Source organism: Harmonia axyridis, chromosome 2 (genome assembly GCF_914767665.1).
Source record: "Harmonia axyridis chromosome 2, icHarAxyr1.1, whole genome shotgun sequence".
NCBI classification, from domain to species: domain Eukaryota; kingdom Metazoa; phylum Arthropoda; class Insecta; order Coleoptera; family Coccinellidae; genus Harmonia; species Harmonia axyridis.
The window spans coordinates 14,862,949-14,883,275 of NC_059502.1; the positions used below are offsets into that span (position 1 = coordinate 14,862,949).

Below are 20,327 nucleotides of genomic sequence, written 5' to 3' on the forward strand. Positions count from 1 at the left end.
CATAGACCTAATATCACATTAATATTAGATCTATGCATTAAACTAATAATTTATTAATTCTATGGCCTTTTTAGATTAATTTGTCTATGGTTGTAAAGTTGTTATTCACAGATTCTGTAATCTGTATCTGAGTTGTTATTTCTTCGTTGTTAGGTTCGTGGGTATATTTCTTTTTTACTCTGCGAAAACAGACAAGCTTCATGCTATCGTACACAGTAGAGATTATACAAAACAAACAGTTCTCGATTTGTAATTGTACATATTTATTTTCACAATTGAGAATTTACGAAGTGTTGAAGACAGAAATGGAAACATACTCAAAAATTTTCCTAGATGAAAATAATCATCACAGAGTAAAGATGGAAATGGGAGAAGCTGATGATAGCTATGAAAAAGGAAGCACATTTGACTTGGAGTAAGCATTCATTATTTTTTCTTTATACTGTAGGCCAAATTTTAACTTTATTTTATTTCTAGAAAGAACATGGCTTATTGTCTCTGCAGTTAAGTAGACGTGTTTTTGCGATTTTGAAAGTTTAATTATTTGATTATATTTTAGTTCTTAGTGAAGGAAAACGCACGTCCTCGAACTACTTTCGAGGACTTTTCAGATACACCAAATACTTTTTATCGATAAACACGAACAACGGAACATAACACGAAAAAAATGGTACTCGTTACTATGGATTACTATGGGATTTTTTCTTTGTATCTATGGCGTTTTGGTTGACTTTTTCTTTCGTCTTTTACGCTTTGAATCTTCATGGTTTTTAGGTACTTCTCCTCCTGAAGAGGTATAAGTAGAAGTGCCGCTGACCTGGGACATTTCTGATCTGTAGAGAAGTTCGAAGACTGCGGCGCTAGCAGTAACTGTTCAATATTATTTTTTCTATTTCGCAATAAATCAAATACACTAGAATACACAGATACAAGATACTAATTTTCAAAATATATTTATTTTGAAATTGTGTAGATTAGATCTTGAAGATTTCAATAGTTCCTATGAAATAAAGTCTAATCGATTATATTATGTGATATTGAAATTTCTATTTCAAATCCTCTAACTAGGAAAATCAATGTAGTCAAGCACAATACTTTTTACAAAGATGTCACACTTTGTGAAATATTCCTTTGAAATATCATTATGAAAATTCGATATTTTAGAAGAAGACATTTGAATGTAAAGGACCCCGCACGTTTAGTAGGGAAAATGGCTTTCCGTGAATTTGGCTCTCATTTCTGGTTTTGATAGAAGTCCAAGTGTTGGAAGCTAACTATAAATGGAACTTCCGATATTAACCCACGAATTCTTGAAAATAATTTTTTTTTCTATGAACTTTTTGAACTTCACACATACGAATGAATACTATCTAATAATATGATCGTTGGCAAAATGAATGAGTAGATCAATCAAAAACAATATAATAATGAGAGTAACATTCATAATAATAATAACAATAATGATAATAAACAAAAAACTTTTAAAATTATATTAGCAATCGCAAGAAATCATTTAGAATATTATGAATCGAATCGAGGGCAAAATTATCATCATTGTTATTATTGTTATGAATGTTACTCTCATTATTATATTGTTTTTGATTGATCTACTCATTCATTTTGCCAACGATCATCTTGTGGCATGGAAAGATGTATGGAAGATCTTGGATTTTGTATCTCATTTCATAGCCAATGTGGAGCAGTGTATAAAAAATTATCGATGGCGGTGCCTAATATACCCAAGGAAGATCATTTCTCAGTCGGGTTCTGGCCGCCGAACATCCAAATTCCATCAAAACCAGAAATGAGAGCTCCCTGATTGATGAACAAAAACCCCGAATATTGCAAAAAATCCATTTTTAAAGCTCCATATCTCGAAAACTGTCCATTTTTTGAGCTTTATGGCTGAGGACTTTTCTGATCATTTCATCAAGAACTACAACATATAAAAAATTCAGCCAAATTCACGGAAAGCCATTTTCCATACCTTTCCAGTTTTTGTTGAAATTGTTTTATCTTCAAATCTCTTATAATTGAAAATGTTACAATTATTTTTTTGGTTCTAGTTTTCAGTACACACAATCAGGGAGCTCTCAGGATAATAAGAATGAAATCATGGATATTGTTCAGCATTACACTGATGAGAATGGAATGAGATCGTCTCTTGAATATGAAAGAGGACAGTTTGCTTTCAACCAGAAAAGCAATGTCGATGGGCATATAGATGCTGTTCATTTGAATAAAAGTGAACATAAATGTCACTTATGTGAGTTTGCAGCCGATCAGAAAAATAACCTCAAAATGCATATAGATTCTGTCCATTTGAATAAAAAAGAACATAAATGTCACTTATGTGAGTTTGCAGCCAATCAGAAAAATAACCTCAAAATGCATATAGATTCTGTCCATTTGAATAAAAAAGAACATAAATGTCACTTATGTGAGTTTGCAGCCAATCGGAAACATGTCCTCAAAATGCATATAGATTTTGTCCATTTGAATAAAAAAGAACATAAATGTCACTTATGTGAGTTTGCAGCCAATCGGAAACATGAACTCAAAAGGCATATAGATTCTGTCCATTTGAATAAAAAAGAACATAAATGTCACTTATGTGATTATGCAGCCAATCAGAAAAATAACCTCAAAATGCATATAGATTCTGTCCATTTGAATAAAAAAGAACATAAATGTCACTTATGTGAGTTTGCAGCCAATCGGAAACATGTCCTCAAAATGCATATAGATTCAGTCCATTTGAATAAAAAAGAACATAAATGTCACTTATGTGAGTTTGCAGCCAATCAGAAACATGTCCTCAAAATACATATAGAATTTGTCCATTTGAATAAAAAAGAACATAAATGTCACTTATGTGAGTTTGCAGCCAATCGGATACATGAACTCAAAAGGCATATAGATTCTGTCCATTTGAATAAAAAAGAACATAAATGTCACTTATGTGATTATGCAGCCAACCGGAAAGTTTACCTCAAAGTTCATATGGATTCGGTCCATTTGAATAAAAAAGAACATAAATGTCACTTATGTGATTATGCAGCCAAGCATAAGTTTCACCTCAAAAGGCATATAGATTCTGTCCATTTGAATTAAAAAGAACATAAATGTTACTTACATGAGTATGCAGCCAATCAGAAAAATAACCTCAAAATGCATATAGATTCTGTCCATTTGAATAAAAAAGAACATAAATGTCACTTATGTGAGTTTGCAGCCAATCAGAAACATGTCCTCAAAATGCATATAGATTCTGTCCATTTGAATAAAAAAGAACATAAATGTCACTTATGTGAGTTCGCAGCCAATCAGATAAATAACCTCAAAATGCATATAGATTCTGTCCATTTGAATAAAAAAGAACATAAATGTCACTTATGTGAGTTTGCAGCCAATCGGAAACATGTCCTCAAAATGCATATAGATTCTGTCCATTTGAATAAAAAAGAACATAAATTTCACTTATGTGAGTTTGCAGCCAATCGGAAACATGAACTCAAAAGGCATATAGATTCTGTCCATTTGAATAAAAAAGAACATAAATTTCACTTATGTGAGTTTGCAGCCAATCGGATACATGAACTCAAAAGGCATATAGATTCTGTCCATTTGAATAAAAAAGAACATAAATGTCACTTATGTGATTATGCAGCCAACCGGAAAGTTTACCTCAAAGTTCATATGGATTCGGTCCATTTGAATAAAAAAGAACATAAATGTCACTTATGTGATTATGCAGCCAAGCATAAGTTTCACCTCAAAAGGCATATAGATTCTGTCCATTTGAATTAAAAAGAACATAAATGTTACTTACATGAGTATGCAGCCAATCAGAAAAATAACCTCAAAATGCATATAGATTCTGTCCATTTGAATAAAAAAGAACATAAATGTCACTTATGTGAGTTTGCAGCCGATCAGAAAAATAACCTCAAAATGCATATAGATTCTGTCCATTTGAATAAAAAAGAACATAAATGTCACTTATGTGAGTTTGCAGCCAATCAGAAAAATAACCTCAAAATGCATATAGATTCTGTCCATTTGAATAAAAAAGAACATAAATGTCACTTATGTGAGTTTGCAGCCAATCGGAAACATGTCCTCAAAATGCATATAGATTTTGTCCATTTGAATAAAAAAGAACATAAATGTCACTTATGTGAGTTTGCAGCCAATCGGAAACATGAACTCAAAAGGCATATAGATTCTGTCCATTTGAATAAAAAAGAACATAAATGTCACTTATGTGATTATGCAGCCAATCAGAAAAATAACCTCAAAATGCATATAGATTCTGTCCATTTGAATAAAAAAGAACATAAATGTCACTTATGTGAGTTTGCAGCCAATCGGAAACATGTCCTCAAAATGCATATAGATTCAGTCCATTTGAATAAAAAAGAACATAAATGTCACTTATGTGATTATGCAGCCAAGCATAAGTTTCACCTCAAAAGGCATATAGATTCTGTCCATTTGAATTAAAAAGAACATAAATGTTACTTACATGAGTATGCAGCCAATCAGAAAAATAACCTCAAAATGCATATAGATTCTGTCCATTTGAATAAAAAAGAACATAAATGTCACTTATGTGAGTTTGCAGCCAATCAGAAACATGTCCTCAAAATGCATATAGATTCTGTCCATTTGAATAAAAAAGAACATAAATGTCACTTATGTGAGTTCGCAGCCAATCAGATAAATAACCTCAAAATGCATATAGATTCTGTCCATTTGAATAAAAAAGAACATAAATGTCACTTATGTGAGTTTGCAGCCAATCGGAAACATGTCCTCAAAATGCATATAGATTCTGTCCATTTGAATAAAAAAGAACATAAATTTCACTTATGTGAGTTTGCAGCCAATCGGAAACATGAACTCAAAAGGCATATAGATTCTGTCCATTTGAATAAAAAAGAACATAAATTTCACTTATGTGAGTTTGCAGCCAATCGGATACATGAACTCAAAAGGCATATAGATTCTGTCCATTTGAATAAAAAAGAACATAAATGTCACTTATGTGAGTTCGCAGCCAATCAGATAAATAACCTCAAAATGCATATAGATTCTGTCCATTTGAATAAAAAAGAACATAAATGTCACTTATGTGAGTTTGCAGCCAATCGGAAACATGTCCTCAAAATGCATATAGATTCTGTCCATTTGAATAAAAAAGAACATAAATTTCACTTATGTGAGTTTGCAGCCAATCGGATACATGAACTCAAAAGGCATATAGATTCTGTCCATTTGAATAAAAAAGAACATAAATGTCACTTATGTGAGTTCGCAGCCAATCAGATAAATAACCTCAAAATGCATATAGATTCTGTCCATTTGAATAAAAAAGAACATAAATGTCACTTATGTGAGTTTGCAGCCAATCGGAAACATGTCCTCAAAATGCATATAGATTCTGTCCATTTGAATAAAAAAGAACATAAATTTCACTTATGTGAGTTTGCAGCCAATCGGAAACATGAACTCAAAAGGCATATAGATTCTGTCCATTTGAATAAAAAAGAACATAAATGTCACTTATGTGAGTTTGCAGCCAATCGGAAACATGAACTCAAAAGGCATATAGATTCTGTCCATTTGAATAAAAAAGAACATAAATGTCACTTATGTGAGTTCGCAGCCAATCAGATAAATAACCTCAAAATGCATATAGATTCTGTCCATTTGAATAAAAAAGAACATAAATGTCACTTATGTGAGTTTGCAGCCAATCGGAAACATGTCCTCAAAATGCATATAGATTCTGTCCATTTGAATAAAAAAGAACATAAATTTCACTTATGTGAGTTTGCAGCCAATCGGATACATGAACTCAAAAGGCATATAGATTCTGTCCATTTGAATAAAAAAGAACATAAATGTCACTTATGTGAGTTCGCAGCCAATCAGATAAATAACCTCAAAATGCATATAGATTCTGTCCATTTGAATAAAAAAGAACATAAATGTCACTTATGTGAGTTTGCAGCCAATCGGAAACATGTCCTCAAAATGCATATAGATTCTGTCCATTTGAATAAAAAAGAACATAAATTTCACTTATGTGAGTTTGCAGCCAATCGGAAACATGAACTCAAAAGGCATATAGATTCTGTCCATTTGAATAAAAAAGAACATAAATGTCACTTATGTGAGTTCGCAGCCAATCAGATAAATAACCTCAAAATGCATATAGATTCTGTCCATTTGAATAAAAAAGAACATAAATGTCACTTATGTGAGTTTGCAGCCAATCGGAAACATGTCCTCAAAATGCATATAGATTCTGTCCATTTGAATAAAAAAGAACATAAATTTCACTTATGTGAGTTTGCAGCCAATCGGATACATGAACTCAAAAGGCATATAGATTCTGTCCATTTGAATAAAAAAGAACATAAATGTCACTTATGTGATTATGCAGCCAACCGGAAAGTTTACCTCAAAATTCATATGGATTCTGTCCATTTGAATAAAAAAGAACATAAATGTCACTTATGTGATTATGCAGCCAAGCATAAGTTTCACCTCAAAAGGCATATAGATTCTGTCCATTTGAATTAAAAAGAACATAAATGTTACTTACATGAGTATGCAGCCAATCAGAAAAATAACCTCAAAAAGCATATAGAATCAGGAAATGACCTCGAAAAGCATATAGATTCTGTCTATTTGAACATAAAAGAATGACTTATGTGATTATGCAGCCAACTGGAAAGTTTACCTCAAAATTAATATGGATTCTGTCGATTTGAATGAAAAAGAATATAAATGTCACTGTGAGTATCTTTAAAGCTCGTAAGAAACTCTTAAAAGACATATAAGTTGCATCAGTAAGCTGATGAAGTGAGATAGGAAAACAACAAACCCGCAAAATTGACAAATAGAGGTGCAGTAAACATTCCAGTGGCGTGGTTAATTGTTTCTTAGTAAGGATTAATATTACAAAATCGAGATTTAACTTGAATATAGAACATAGGTGAATTATTATATTTCAAAATGAAAACTATCAATGGAGCGGAGACCATAGCCGAAATGTCTACAACAAAGAGGGTATTGCGAACAACTGAAATGAAGATCCTAAGAGCAATAACGGGATACAAACTGGAGGACAGACAGAAAAATTATATTATAAGGGAGAAGTGCCAAGTGGACGATGTGGTCAGATGGAACCAGCATGTGGACAGAAGGAGCCTAGACAGAATGGCAAAGATCACCAGGGACAACAAACCCCTCGGAAGAAGACCCATTAGATGACCACCAAAGCAATGGTGAGATAGCTGGCAATCCACGTCACAGGAAACATAGACCAGAGGAAGCAGGCGGTATGTCTTCTCAAGAAGAAAATGAAAACAAGCTAGTTTCATAATTTTTTCAAGAAATAATTTCCATTTTATGAGTTATTTTAGTAGATTTCTTATGTAAACAATATACAGTGAATAAACTCTCGTAAAATACAATGTTTTTAATTAATCAGTAATAAATAAATATACCTCATTTCTTACATAGTTTCAATGGAATGAAGAATTTCCCAAGATGAATATTAACCTGCGATCAGATTCTTCCATAGACCTATATATAACAACATGGAATGGCCCTCACGTGGCTTCTACTTTCATCGCTTTGGAGACTATCAAAGAATGAGAGGTGTTGGGAAGGATGGAGTCATTGAATTAATGGCAACACATGCGAATATACTATGAGAAAAACGCGTTTTTATTTTTTTTTTTGAGAAATACTGAGTTTTTTGCATGACTTGATTGTTGAAATGGCTATGGGAATAAGGCGTTTCTAATGAGAAATATTGAGTTATTCAGATGAAAATAGTATTGAAATATCTTAATATGGCTATGGGAATAACTCACATTTAATTTTTTTTAAAGAAAAATATTGAGATATTCGGATCAGAATTGTATTGAAATAGCTAAACGATTCACATTTAGGAACTGTATGGTACGGATTTTCATGATATCTGAAATTTCTTCCAGAAAAAGGTGAATTTCATTGAGTGTTATCTAAAAGAAAATATATTTTAATTTCTATTCCTGAGTTTTTATGATTGATATTATATAAAAAATATCATAGATAATTAAATTTACATTCGATATAATGTAGCTACAAGTTTAACTGAATTTTAGGGAATTCAAAATTTGTAATAAATAAAAACACAAGAGAAAATTTATGATATTTTTAAAATTTTATATATGTTGTCTTCAGAAGAAGTAGCCCAAATATTTTGGGAAATAGACTGACGAAATAGTAAGTGCTATTAGGATACCAGTGTTGCTAATCGGTGGATTTTTATCCGACTTGCGGGTTTTTTTGAGCCTAGCGGATTTTTTCGTTTTACTGATTGATGCAATAGATGTCGAGCCGGTTTGAAAGATATGGATTTCTTCAAATATGGTTTCCATAAGTTACTCACTGAGACCCTAGGCTCAGGCATATTGCTTTCACAGGCTAATACATTCTATTGAGAATGCTTTAATCTGATGAAATATGTTGTGATGTTGATTAGTTATGAATCAAGGAATGTTTTGAATCTGGGTTTTATTATGTACATTAACATTTCCATTTCAACTCTTCAAGCACCTTATGCACCATTCCTAACAACTAAACCCATAGAGAAAGGAGAGAAAGAGTGACGACTCAACGGTAAAATAAATAAGCGTGATTGTGGCGACCTAATGGGCAGGGAATGGAATTAATGATGTTGATTCTGCGTATTTGGCTCCTTATTATTTCATAATTCGAAACGACTCACAATTTGAATGAAAACCTGCACCGAAAATTGTGAAAAAACTGTAATACCAATTACAGTTTTTTCAATATTTCAGTGAGATTTTGCATCCAACTTAATTTTTACTTAAGTAATAATACTCAACAAATTTTGACATTCTTTTTATTGCACATAATTATACAAATTGATATTTGTGAACAGAATTTAATGAAATAATTGAATCAAATTATATATATCGTATTGTACCACTTAACTATCAAAGAAGGAAACATTTCATTTGAAGATTGACAATAAAATAATTATTTTTGTGATTACTCACAAAAATCCAGGAAATCGAAGGATTGATTTAGAATTGGAATCTTCAATTCTTTGGCAGAACTCCAAAATAATCCTTTTGAAACCTGGAACAAAGTGAAAAATTAATGGTAATCCTGAAGAGACTTTTATTGAAAGTATATAAGGTGATGGCAATAGAACAATATGAAGTGAAAATATAGGTCCGTTTTCTTAAATCGACACAACTGCTCTCTTTGACATTTAGGTACTAATATAAAAAAAAATTCTCTTTGTTAAATGACTCTCTTCCTTGATATTAATTTGACTTAAAATGCCTGGTTTTTTCTTCACAAAAAGGGAAACAGTATCAGTATTCGGTTGGTTATTTCTGATGCTATCTGAACTTGAATCTGTTAAACTAGTACTCGGCACACAATTAATTGAATTATTCTGATCTGAAAGCAGTGCATAATTTGGAAAATCTGGCAGGGTTGAAGGTAAAAGTCTTGTTTTAGGTGTATTGAAAAAATTGACCTCACTGATATGGTCCCAACATATTTTACTGTTCACATTAATATTTGCTGGAATGAACAGCTTCAATTGCTTTATCCCATTCAAAAATTCTAGTTGGAGGTCGAAAACAGTGCTTGTTGGTGATTGAACCCCTGCAATATATACACAATTTTGGAGGCAACATGAATAATGATATGACAAAATGCTGATCAGTTATGATGAAAGGTGCTTTATATTTATAGTTATCATACTTATACGAAAAAACTAGCAGATATATGCCTGAGATTCTTCAATGCGTTGCCAGCAAATATTCAAATGGAGGAAAATTTCAAAAAATACATACATGATCATAATTCAACTGGAAAGTATTGAATAGGGTTTGATATTATATTTCTATAAATATCTGACTGACTGACCATGTTGGAACAGCTAAGGGTATCGTATGGACTCCTTCGGGCCATACGATTCTTGTTGTGGTAGAAGACGCCCAAGATATCCTCGCTTTCTTGTCCGATATCCTCAGGTGTTAACTCCATGACTATCCTGTGCAGCATTGGTGCGTCCGCTCTTTCCCCATAGTCAAGCAGCATTCTGGCAAGTTCCACCTTTTGCCGATTCGAGCGAAGGGCAGTCACGATGAAAAGACCATTTCTACCAGCGCGATCTGTAGCTTTGGGATCGCAGCCATTGTCGAGGAGTCTTCTGATGTCGTTGATCCTATCAGGGTATTTCTTGAGATAGTGTAATAGGAATGTGTCACCTTTATAGTTTTTACTTTTCATGTTCAGTCCAAAAGCTAGGATTGCTTGCATGCTGGTTTTGTCGGCGGATAGCGGTATCATCTCCACAGGCAGCAATGCTTTGTTACCGTTCATGTTTAAGTTCCCTCCGAACGCTACTAGTTTACGGAGGATTTCTATCCTTCCATGTGAAACTGCTAGGTGCACAGGAGTGTTTCCTAAGTAGTTCCATTTGTTAGGGTCGGCCTTCTTGATTAGCATACATGAGACCATCGATTCGTCGTTCCTTAGTACCGCTAGATGGAGCATGGTGTTTCCATCCTTGTCCACTTCATCGTCGATGCCCTTGGGTATGTCTTTAATGTCTGACCTGAGAAAATATATGTTATATTATATTATATATGTATATGAGAATGAGAATTACCTATTTGTTGAAAAACAAAAAATATTTTTGAATGCTTCATAAAATTCATAAAATCCAGGTACCTTCCAATCAGATCTCTTTCTACAAATGTTATCGTTACTCCACAAGAGATTTGATCGGCTTTTTAGTGTTCCAACTTCAAACGTCTGCATAAAATCAAAGCTTCTTTAAGAAGATATTTATAGAAATATAATATCAAATATTTCTATCTATCTGACTTCTTAAATATCCGGCAGTCATTCATAGAAGCTGGATGTTCAGCATAACAATCGATGAACTTAAGCTTGTGATCACAGATTGCTTGTAGAGTGATTGCGTGAAATTTTTTACGACAAACATAAAATTCTGGGTCCTTTTATTAGTATATAACTGCCATCTATCATACCTAGGCATGAATCAAGGCCAGTTAGTGAAAAACTCTCCTTCACTTCAGCATTCTCCCGATGGCCATTTAATTATCATTGGCGCTATATTATTCAGCACATAGATAACTCTGATGAAAGAATTGAAAAGAGTGGATTTTGCCATATCGAATCTCTCTCCAACAGACCTAAAAAATGTTTTTCAGTTATAATACCAACCATTTTATATTCAACTTCAATACAAATCAATGAAACATTAAACTGTTGCTGTAGTTGCTTACCTAAACCAATCAGGTGTAGCTAGAAGCCAAATAACACTCAATAATTGTTTTTTTGGCTCAACAGTAGGTCTGCCATCTGAGTGAATGTTCATCAAGTTTGACCAACAGCTGCTAATACTTTTTCAAATGTACCTATATTCATTCTGAAATGCATCCTGAATTGTTCTGCTGTGAGATTGGGTACAGTATGGAACAAATAATTTTCAATTCTCACAGGTTTCTGTCTACGGTCATTTGCTAGTTCATGGGCTACCAACTCGCCATTTTCACAGGAAGACTCTCCTTCACTCATCTAAAAATAGTATCAAGATATTACACGATTATTCAAAATGTATCAGTTCACTCACTCACATTCATAAGTTCCCAAGAGAACTTTATAATTTCATCTATAGGATCCATGGTATATATAATGCTAAAATAAATTAACTATATTTTGAAGACACAACTAAAATGTTTGTTCAACTTACTTTACTGGCTATAAAGTAGGCAGACCGAACTGAAAGAGAAACCATAATAATAGACCAGACCAGAAACCAATGAAAAATACAGACTACAGCGACCGGCAATTTCTCTTACTTTTGTTATATTATACATTTACGATAGCAACAATTCAAGATATAAAATAATGTTATCATATCATTGTGTACAAATATAATTTAACCTATAAATTTGTTTACTTGTTTAAATGACATTTGTCAGAGAAAGTTTCTGAACGACGTGTTTTGAGTAAAGACTTGCGCATATATGGCCATACTCTACAAAATACGTTAAAATGGCAGCTATGTTGCCAGATCGAAAAATTAATCAGGTATTTAAAGTATTTCATAGAAATTAGTATTCCACCATTTCCCGCCATCGGTCGGTACAGTGATAATCACAGATTACGGATATCCGTAATCTGTGGTGATAATTAAATGTTATAATAAATAGGTACCTATACCTTTAACTATTCCCCTTAAACAAATTTCAATCAATCATATTGACGCATATGATACAAATCACTCAACAACTAACCAATATTTCGGGGAAAATGTATTAAAAAAAACACAAACCATGAAATTTAAATTACAAATCATTTTTGCTTCCTTATACATACATTGATCTGTGTTAAGAAATGACAGTTTTTCGCGAACTATTTTTTCTATGCAATTTTATGAGCACAATTTCGTTGAGATTATTATTTTCCTTATGGACAAATTATTTATACAGGTAGTTTCGATATGTTTTATTCGTAATGATTCAAATTAATTTGTCTTTTGATTTACAGAGCCTGACGTTATTAATTGAGAGTTTTTCAGCTATGACATCTGGAAGTGCATTAGTGTTCTCAATTTGGAGCGTATGTCTGATAACATTGGCAGTCATGTGGGTTTTTGAAATTTTCGTGAAGACCATTGTTAAAAAAGAGTTCGTGGATGAGAATCTTCTGAGAAGAATTTTCTCCGCTATCGAGGTAACATATATAAGATGATCAGCATTATGCGAATATTTTTAATGACGAATACTAAGCCATAGTCAATGATCAGTTATTGAAAATGAATGAAACTTAACGACCATTACAGAAACTCGTATACAATAATCGTTTTGTTCAATGTTCCACTTCGTTTTATATTCGACATACTTACAACTAGGATCTAGGAGCTTTTTCACACATAAGTGCTAGGTATTCTACATATATCGAAACTAGTACCTAAGGCATATCCATTAGTTCTATAATAATATAATAGGTAAGGTAAGAATACGAATTGATGGGAAAACTTGATATCAGTGTATTCCAATTAATTATTTTACTGAACTTTCATAATTACTACGAAATTATTTCCGTAGGTACTAGGTACATCACCGTACTGGTAACATTAAAAAGCACAAAAGTCCTGTGACTTTCACAATGATATTTATCATATAAGGTGTGTGAATAAGTCTTTCCCGTTTTTTGTAAGAGATGGCGCCACCAATACTGTGCGAGTATTTAATGGTTACATATGTCATAATCAAAGCTTATTCATCTGTCAACAATTCCACACTAACACATTAGTTGAAATTTTTTCGCATCATAAATTTTTGAAATCGTGAAAATGTCGAAATTTGAGCCGAGTCAACGTCATTTGCGGGAAGTTTCTCTTTATTGGTTCAATTTGAAGAAATCTGCAGCCGAGGCGCATCGGTTGCTTCAGGAAGCTTATGGAGAAGGTTGTGTCGATGATTCAAGTGTTCGCGGATGGTTTCGACGCTTCAAAAGTGGCGATTTCGACGTGGAAGACAAGGAGCGTTCCGGGCGGCCGCAAATCTTTGAAGATCAAGAATTGGCGACTTTGCTTGATGAAGATTCGTGTCAAATGCAAGAAGAATTTGCTGAAGCATTGGGAGTTGACCGAACAACTATTTCCAAGCGTTTGAAAGCCATGGGAATGATCCAAAAGCAAGGAAATTGGGTGCCGTACGAACTGAAGCTGAGAGACGTCGAACGGCGTTTTTTCACTTGCGAACAGCTGCTTCAGCGACATAAAAGAAAGGGTTTTCTGCATCGTATCGTGACTGGCGATGAAAAGTGGATCCGTTACGATAATCAGAAGCGAAGAAAATCATGGGGACTACCCGGCCATGCATCATCATCGACGGCCAAGCCAAATATTCATGGCGCCAAGCTCATGCTCTGTATATGGTGGGACCAGCTAGGTGTGGTTTACTATGAGCTTCTGAAACCGAATGAAAGGATCACAGGCGAGGTCTATCGACGACAATTGATGCGTTTGAGCCGCGCACTGCGAGAAAAACGGCCACAATACTCCGACAGGCACGACAAAGTTATTTTGCAACATGACAATGCTCGCCCACATGTTGCACAGCCGGTGAAAACATACTTAGAAACGCTCAAATGGGAAGTCCTACCCCACCCGCCGTATAGTCCAGACATTGCTCCGTCTGATTACCATCTCTTCAGATCGATGACGCATGGCCTGGCTGACCAGCACTTCCATTCCTACGAGGAAGCCAAAAAATGGGTGGATGACTGGATAGAGGCCAAACCGGTCGAATTTTTTCGCAACGGGATTCGTATGTTGCCAGAAAGATGGGGAAAAGTTGTAGCTAGCGATGGCCAATACTTTCAATAATTCATTTGTAACCATTTTTTCACAATAAAGGCTCAAAATTTGAAAAAAAAACGGGAAAGACTTATTCACACACCTTATATTTTGGCCTCAAAATATAATTTTTTAAATGTAAATGCTTCCGATTTCCGTGAAATTTTGCGTTCTTTCTGAAAAATTGCAAAACAACTTTTTTTAACCATAGAGATATGAAATCTTTCTTCTATCTATTCCACATGTTTTTCGAAACTTTTATGTTCCATAGATCCATAGAATATTGCTACATAGATGTCAAATTTGAAATTTTTATGGACTCACCAGGTTTGGAACGAAAAAAACCATTACAATAATCATTACAATAATTGCGGGGGCAGTCATCTTCATCCTCATTTTTTTATCAATTTGAAACGGTTCAGTGTTCGATTCTTCTACGTCAACAACTTTTTTATTTTTCAAAGGTCTTGTGTTTTTTTATCACCGGCGTTTTTTATCATTGAATAATGTTGTAGTAACTTCATGTTTCTTCTTCTTGGGTGTCTTAGCCTTGATGATTTCATCAAAATTAGGCGTTAACGCGTTAAGCGACAATTGCATTTGATAGCTTTTGGCTTTGTAATGCCTTGTCCCTGAGGCAGTGTTGAAAGAATTTCAATAGATAGGATAATGATCCTTTAGAAGTTCCTGGTGTATTGTAATCATGAGGAATCAATCTAATTGATTTTCCGAAGATGAACTTATTGATGAACTCGCAAAAAGACCTAGGCGACTAGATTTTGTTATATAAATGTATATACGAATAACTTTTTTGTTTATAACTCTTTTATGTTGCAGTCCTGTAATACAATAGAAGCAATACAACTACTTCAGAAGAAACCTAATTATGTTAATTCACAGTTGGGTAGTCTCAACTATACACCATTTCTGGTAAGTGAAGCTCCCGATGAACTCGAAACCGATTTGTATAAAGCATTATAATCATGCCCAAGTTATCTGCCCATCTGGAGAAGATGGAAAACATGAAAACTCAAAGCTCTCGCACAGTCAGACGAAACACTGCGATAGTTTGAAGAAATATATACGTTCTTACTAGAGCAGTTTGATACTGTAACATTTTTCGGTTAATTAAATCGATGATTCTGACTAACACTAATTTATTTCAGGTACACAACTATAAATAACTATTTATAGATGATTTATTTCAACTATTACACTAATTTATTTTCACTACTACATTAATTTATTTCTACAACTTATATCTAATTGAGTGTACGGCACTGACCGCCGTTTCTGTCGCAATGCCCTGCTCTGCGGCTTCGATTGGTTATATACCGCTCGCATCTCTCTCTAGAAGCGTCTTGATCTTTCTATCGAGCTCTCGGTGCGTCCGGTACCTTCTAGAAAGAGGCAGTGGCGTAGGGCTTGCGAATTCGTTACAATACATATAGCCAAATTTATCTCGACCAAAATCGTAATTTAGAAATAATCAGGAAAACAAAATTTCTAACGGCTATATTCATGAAACCACTAGTTGTTTTGCATTTTAACGAACCGCGGCATTGAAAATCCGAACCCATTTTGAAAATTTCAAATCTTTAGTTTTTTTTCCGTTCTAAAGTTTTTACGGTCGGACGGACAGAACTGAATTTGACCTTGGATTTCGAAAATTCTGATAATTCCAGATTCCATAATTTTATGTTACAGATTGCCTGTTATCATGGTAATACACTTCTGGTGAAATATATGCTTCATATTAGTAAGTAACTATTCTATTATACATATTTAACATAAACCATATATACACTATGTGTCCGAAAAGTATGGAACAAATTCATTTTTAGCTAAACAGACCATTTTAAGAAATAATCCTGAAACACGTCGATTTTTTATTTTAATTTACCGTATTTTCAAATAATAATCTAATATACAGGGTGAATTACTTTCGAGTAATGACGTCACCGTCATTTTTTTAAATGGAACATCCCCATTTTGGCTCAATTTTCCGATTACTCTAGCTGGGCTGATTCCGAAAATGTATCACATGTTGATTCCAATTGGTATAGGGTGGACAAAAATACAATAGTTTTGTGTGTGCTCATAAAGTAATGCGTAACATTCTTTATTAGTTAAATTAACAATATTATCAAAATTACTTATTGTCTAGCGGCAATTGGTTTGAATGTAACACCCTGTAGTTTTTTAGATTTATAAAAATGTATAAAATAAGAAATAATTTCTTTCATATTCTGTCTGCTAGACCACAAGTACCAAACATGTTTGGAAACAGCTCATTTTTATTAATCTTAAAATGTAAAAAACTACAGGGTGTTACATTCAAACCAATTGCCGTTAGACAATAAGTATTATTGATAATATAGTGGTATCTACATAATTAAACTGTGACAAACGTCAGGATATAACTTGTTTGCACAAGTGAACTATTCACGTAAAACAGACATCAATGTACATATGTAGGTACTGTGAAGATATATTTATTATGCCACCTCAGCACCCTTGTATTGTTAGGAAATAAACTTAATTTTCTTAATTTATAAATAAAAAAAGAGAGTTGTTCGTATTATGATTATTATTCTATTATTTTTTTAGATGCTGACATTAAGTCTAAAACAAATCGTGGAGAGACTCCCTTCTACCTGGCGATTTGTCATCTGATCAACAATCCTTTCAGTGTAGATGCATCCTGTATAAGGGAACTTTTTTACGCTGGGTGCGATGTGAACGAACCAAACTCCAATGGATACACTCCCCTTCACCTTGCGGCTTGCTTTGGTCATAGGACACTTGTGAAATGGCTTCTGGAAAAAGGAGCCAATACAAGAGTATCACCGTCTCCTGTTGAATTAGCTTCTAAGCAAGGTAAATATTGAACTAGTTAAAAAAGTAACACCTAAGCATGTATCATAGTATAAAGAACTATACTATGCATGTATATACAAATCTCAAGGGCCTGTTTCACCACCTCCAGTTAATGTCCCGGTTAGCCTAGTCATAACTTATCCGACAGATATCACTAAAATTGTGTTTCACCATTGTCGGATTGGTTAAAGTTGCCACTCAACCTCCGAATATATTGACACTTAGATCCGGTGACCTCTATAATCTCAGACAAAGAAAATTTGTTTAATTGTTGATATCTTTGTGGCATAACCAAGTGCCCTCTCTCCCTAGCTGCGTCAGTGCTTCCAAGTATGTATTTCTTATTTTTTTATATGCTTTTCAATTTCCTTTAAAATTTTCCAAAAAAGTGATGGTTTCTATTGGAATTATCACAACAAGTGATGTTGATACAGACCAGGAAGTTTTCACTTCAGTAAACTGAATTAATTATATTAATTAATATGGATAGTTTCGTGGGAAGAATAGATGAATACAAGTTGGAACAAGCGCGTAAATGCTACTCGATTCACGTCAGTGATTTTTTATTTTTTTCATTTTCATCCGTCATTATTCGTTCCGAAATCTAAAATGAATTATTAAAATTTTTTTAACTTCTAATGCACAATTAACTTTGTATCAAATTGTGTGAAATACACTGCGCAAAAAAATTAACGCACATTCTGAAAATCTCAATTTTAATGAAAGTTAACTCTACATTGACTTAATAACTTATTTTTTATGTTCTCTCGGGAAGGTTTTGAACGAAACAAGATACATTAAATGGAAGAAAAATTCAGGATTTCACCGAATCTTATGTGAAAGAAGAGAAATAAACAATTTTCAAAATACTGGAATGCTGATAAGTGATTTAATACTTGGTATTTCCACCCCTTGCGTTAATTACAGCTCGGCAACGACGGTTCATACTCAAAATGAGTGATCTTAAAATGTTCTGATCTAATCCTTCCCAGATTTCTCTGAGTTGGATTCCTAAGTCATTAAGAGTAGTTGGATGATTTTCTGAACTTCTCAGCCTTCTATTGAGGTTGTCCCAAACCTGCTCAATCGGATTGAGATCTGGACTTCTTGCTGGCCATTCCATTCGAGAGACTTCAACATCTTCAAGGTACTCCTGAACGATGCGCGCACGATGGGGTCTGGCATTATCGTCCATAAAAATGAAATTTTCACCAATGTATAGGGCAAATGGCACTACATGCTCTTCAAGAATGTTCCTTATATACCTATCAGCATTCACAGCTCCATTATCAACGACCACTAGGTCTGTGCGAGCAGTCAAAGATATTCCACCCCAAACCATAATCGATCCTCCCCCGAAACTAGTAGTATTCAGGAAATTGTATACAAGGGAACGTCGATCACAATGGTAGAGGCAGAATCTAGACTCATCTGTGAAGAGAACCCTTTCCCAATCAGTCTCTCCCCAATGGATATGCTCTCTCGCAAAATCCAAACGCTCCCTTCGATGGGCTGGGGTAAGAGCTGGGCCTCTTGCCGCGACACGAGGCCTTAAATCATATTCTCTGAGGCGATTTCTTATTGTCTGAGTGCTAATTTGCACCCCATGAGTTTGCTTAGGCTGATTTTGAAGCAGGCGAGCGGTTGCAAACATTTGTCTCAACGGAGTAATTCTCAAGTAACGTTCTTGAATGGCAGTTGTTACCCGTGGTCTACCCTGTCCTGGTCTTCGGACATTCATACCTGTCTCCCTGAATCGCTGCAATATTCTGGACTCACTTGTATGGGAAACTCCAAACCTTTCTGCAATTCTTGTGTATGTCCACCCTTCTTCTCGCAAAACTACTGTTCGGGCACATTCCTCTTGGGTCAAATTGCGTGTTTCGCGTTGCATAGCGATCGAGTGTAGAAAATCAAACGAAAGAAAAACTATTGATTACTAGAATTGATCGAGAACAACTGATTTCAGAATGGAGCCAATACATTCAAAATCTGATAATCTCATCTTTTTTTATTCCTGCTGGGAAAAAAACATCTGTATTGAAGAAAAACGTTGAAAGTGGATAACATATGCATGCATAATTCTGATAAAAATAATTATTATCATTGAGAACACCTTCAGTTGTAGAATAAATTTGAGATTTCCATAATTTTGCGCAGTGTAATTCATTTCGTGGTATATTGAAATTTTGTAAATTTTTTTTCAGGGCATCTCGATGTTGCATCAACGATTTCTACCTGGGAGAATAGAAGAAGAATGATAGCTCCGAATTGATTTAATATTTTTTTAATTCGAAAACATAATCTAACATACAAATACTTAAGAAGAACAAAAATAATATTATAAATAGTAAAAATGTATAATCACTGTTGTTTGAATTGTGACTTTTGTACAATTAGGAACGAAATGGGTTTGAGGAATCAACCTTGTAATGAGTATAACTGGTAATACAACCCCCTACTCTGCATGAGTTCTTCGTGAGAACCAAGTTCAGCTACTTTTCCCTTATTTACTAAACATATAACATCTGCATCTTGGATAGTTGTCAATCTGTGGGCTATCGTTATGCATGTTCTACCTTCTCTGGCTTTATCTAAAGCTTCTTGTACAACCTGCGAAACAAAATTAAAATTACCTACTAATTAAAATGAAAAGTTTTAAGAAGTAAATTTGACAAAAATTCCTATCTGGTGGATTTTGAAAAGAGCTGACGATACCATGTGTCAACTCGGCTTAATAACTTGAGTCAAGCCAAATACAAGCAATTCAACATTTAATTTAACAATATAAACTAAATGAAAATCCTAGAATGAGTTTCATTTTCATTAAAATGTCAATATCTTTTTTTCAAGCCGAAAATAATATTTTATCGGAAATTTTACTTTTGGCGAAACATGCCGAGTTAGTCTGATACAATTTTTTTATAGCAGAAACGATCAAAGTTGAATGACGATATTTGAAAAAATAAAATAGTGGGAACGTTTTTCTGAGCATACC

The 20,327-nt window shown here is 33.9% G+C and overlaps 4 protein-coding genes across 12 annotated transcripts in view; 2 read left to right on the forward strand and 2 right to left on the reverse strand.

The window, feature by feature from the left end:
* Window positions 1-50: 50 nt before the first annotated feature.
* Window positions 51-6,823, forward strand: LOC123672178. The gene is made up of 3 exons (XM_045606181.1): window positions 51-415; window positions 2,067-2,353; window positions 6,738-6,823. The coding sequence occupies exons 1-3, from the start codon at window positions 201-203 to the stop codon at window positions 6,821-6,823; spliced, it is 588 nt and encodes a 195-aa protein (XP_045462137.1). The 5' UTR covers window positions 51-200.
* Window positions 6,824-7,517: 694 nt separating this feature from the next.
* On the reverse strand, window positions 7,518-12,222 carry LOC123673895 (serine/threonine-protein phosphatase 6 regulatory ankyrin repeat subunit C-like). 7 transcript variants are annotated; one of them, XM_045608645.1, is made up of 6 exons: window positions 11,834-12,218; window positions 11,718-11,778; window positions 11,499-11,658; window positions 10,724-11,273; window positions 9,976-10,669; window positions 7,518-9,171 (listed from the first exon to the last, which is right to left on the reverse strand). In XM_045608645.1, the coding sequence occupies exons 4-6, from the start codon at window positions 10,873-10,875 to the stop codon at window positions 9,082-9,084; spliced, it is 936 nt and encodes a 311-aa protein (XP_045464601.1). In that variant the 5' UTR covers window positions 10,876-11,273; window positions 11,499-11,658; window positions 11,718-11,778; window positions 11,834-12,218; the 3' UTR covers window positions 7,518-9,081. The 7 variants fall into 7 exon arrangements, 6 of the variants coding, with proteins under 6 accessions (XP_045464601.1, XP_045464599.1, XP_045464600.1 ...); XM_045608643.1 differs by having other exon boundaries at window positions 11,367-11,658; XM_045608644.1 differs by having other exon boundaries at window positions 11,367-11,658; window positions 11,714-11,778.
* Window positions 12,223-12,302: 80 nt separating this feature from the next.
* LOC123673896 (alpha-latrocrustotoxin-Lt1a-like) lies at window positions 12,303-19,693 on the forward strand. 2 transcript variants are annotated; one of them, XM_045608649.1, is made up of 6 exons: window positions 12,303-12,575; window positions 12,634-12,819; window positions 15,287-15,379; window positions 16,157-16,208; window positions 17,060-17,329; window positions 19,537-19,693. In XM_045608649.1, exons 1-6 carry the CDS (start codon window positions 12,510-12,512, stop codon window positions 19,602-19,604), a joined length of 735 nt encoding a protein of 244 aa, XP_045464605.1. In that variant the 5' UTR covers window positions 12,303-12,509; the 3' UTR covers window positions 19,605-19,693. The 2 variants fall into 2 exon arrangements, with proteins under 2 accessions (XP_045464605.1, XP_045464606.1); XM_045608650.1 differs by having other exon boundaries at window positions 12,665-12,819.
* Window positions 19,601-20,327, reverse strand: part of LOC123673894 (ATP-dependent translocase ABCB1) — a 29,503-nt gene continuing 28,776 nt past the window's right edge. For both annotated transcript variants that reach the window (XM_045608642.1, XM_045608641.1), the window contains exon 20: window positions 19,601-19,942. In XM_045608642.1, the coding sequence (XP_045464598.1) occupies window positions 19,751-19,942 (192 nt within the window). In that variant the 3' untranslated portion in view covers window positions 19,601-19,750. The remainder of the gene's footprint in view (window positions 19,943-20,327) is intronic.

Coding starts and splice junctions, on each gene's coding strand:
- LOC123673895 (XM_045608645.1), bottom strand. CDS start 10,875: ATGCAGACGTTTGAAGTTGGAACACTAAAAAGCCGATCAAATCTCTTG. Junction 10,670..10,723: donor TTTTGTTTTTCAACAAATAG/GTAATTCTCATT, acceptor ATATTTTCTCAG/GTCAGACATTAAAGACATAC. Junction 9,172..9,975: donor CCCTTAGCTGTTCCAACATG/GTCAGTCAGTCA, acceptor ACTTTGTTCCAG/GTTTCAAAAGGATTATTTTG.
- LOC123673896 (XM_045608649.1), top strand. CDS start 12,510: ATGCAATTTTATGAGCACAATTTCGTTGAGATTATTATTTTCCTTATG. Junction 15,380..16,156: donor TCAACTATACACCATTTCTG/GTAAGTGAAGCT, acceptor TTTATGTTACAG/ATTGCCTGTTATCATGGTAA. Junction 17,330..19,536: donor TGAATTAGCTTCTAAGCAAG/GTAAATATTGAA, acceptor ATTTTTTTTCAG/GGCATCTCGATGTTGCATCA.
- LOC123672178 (XM_045606181.1), top strand. CDS start 201: ATGCTATCGTACACAGTAGAGATTATACAAAACAAACAGTTCTCGATT. Junction 416..2,066: donor GGAAGCACATTTGACTTGGA/GTAAGCATTCAT, acceptor TTTTGGTTCTAG/TTTTCAGTACACACAATCAG. Junction 2,354..6,737: donor AGAACATAAATGTCACTTAT/GTGAGTTTGCAG, acceptor GTGATTATGCAG/CCAACTGGAAAGTTTACCTC.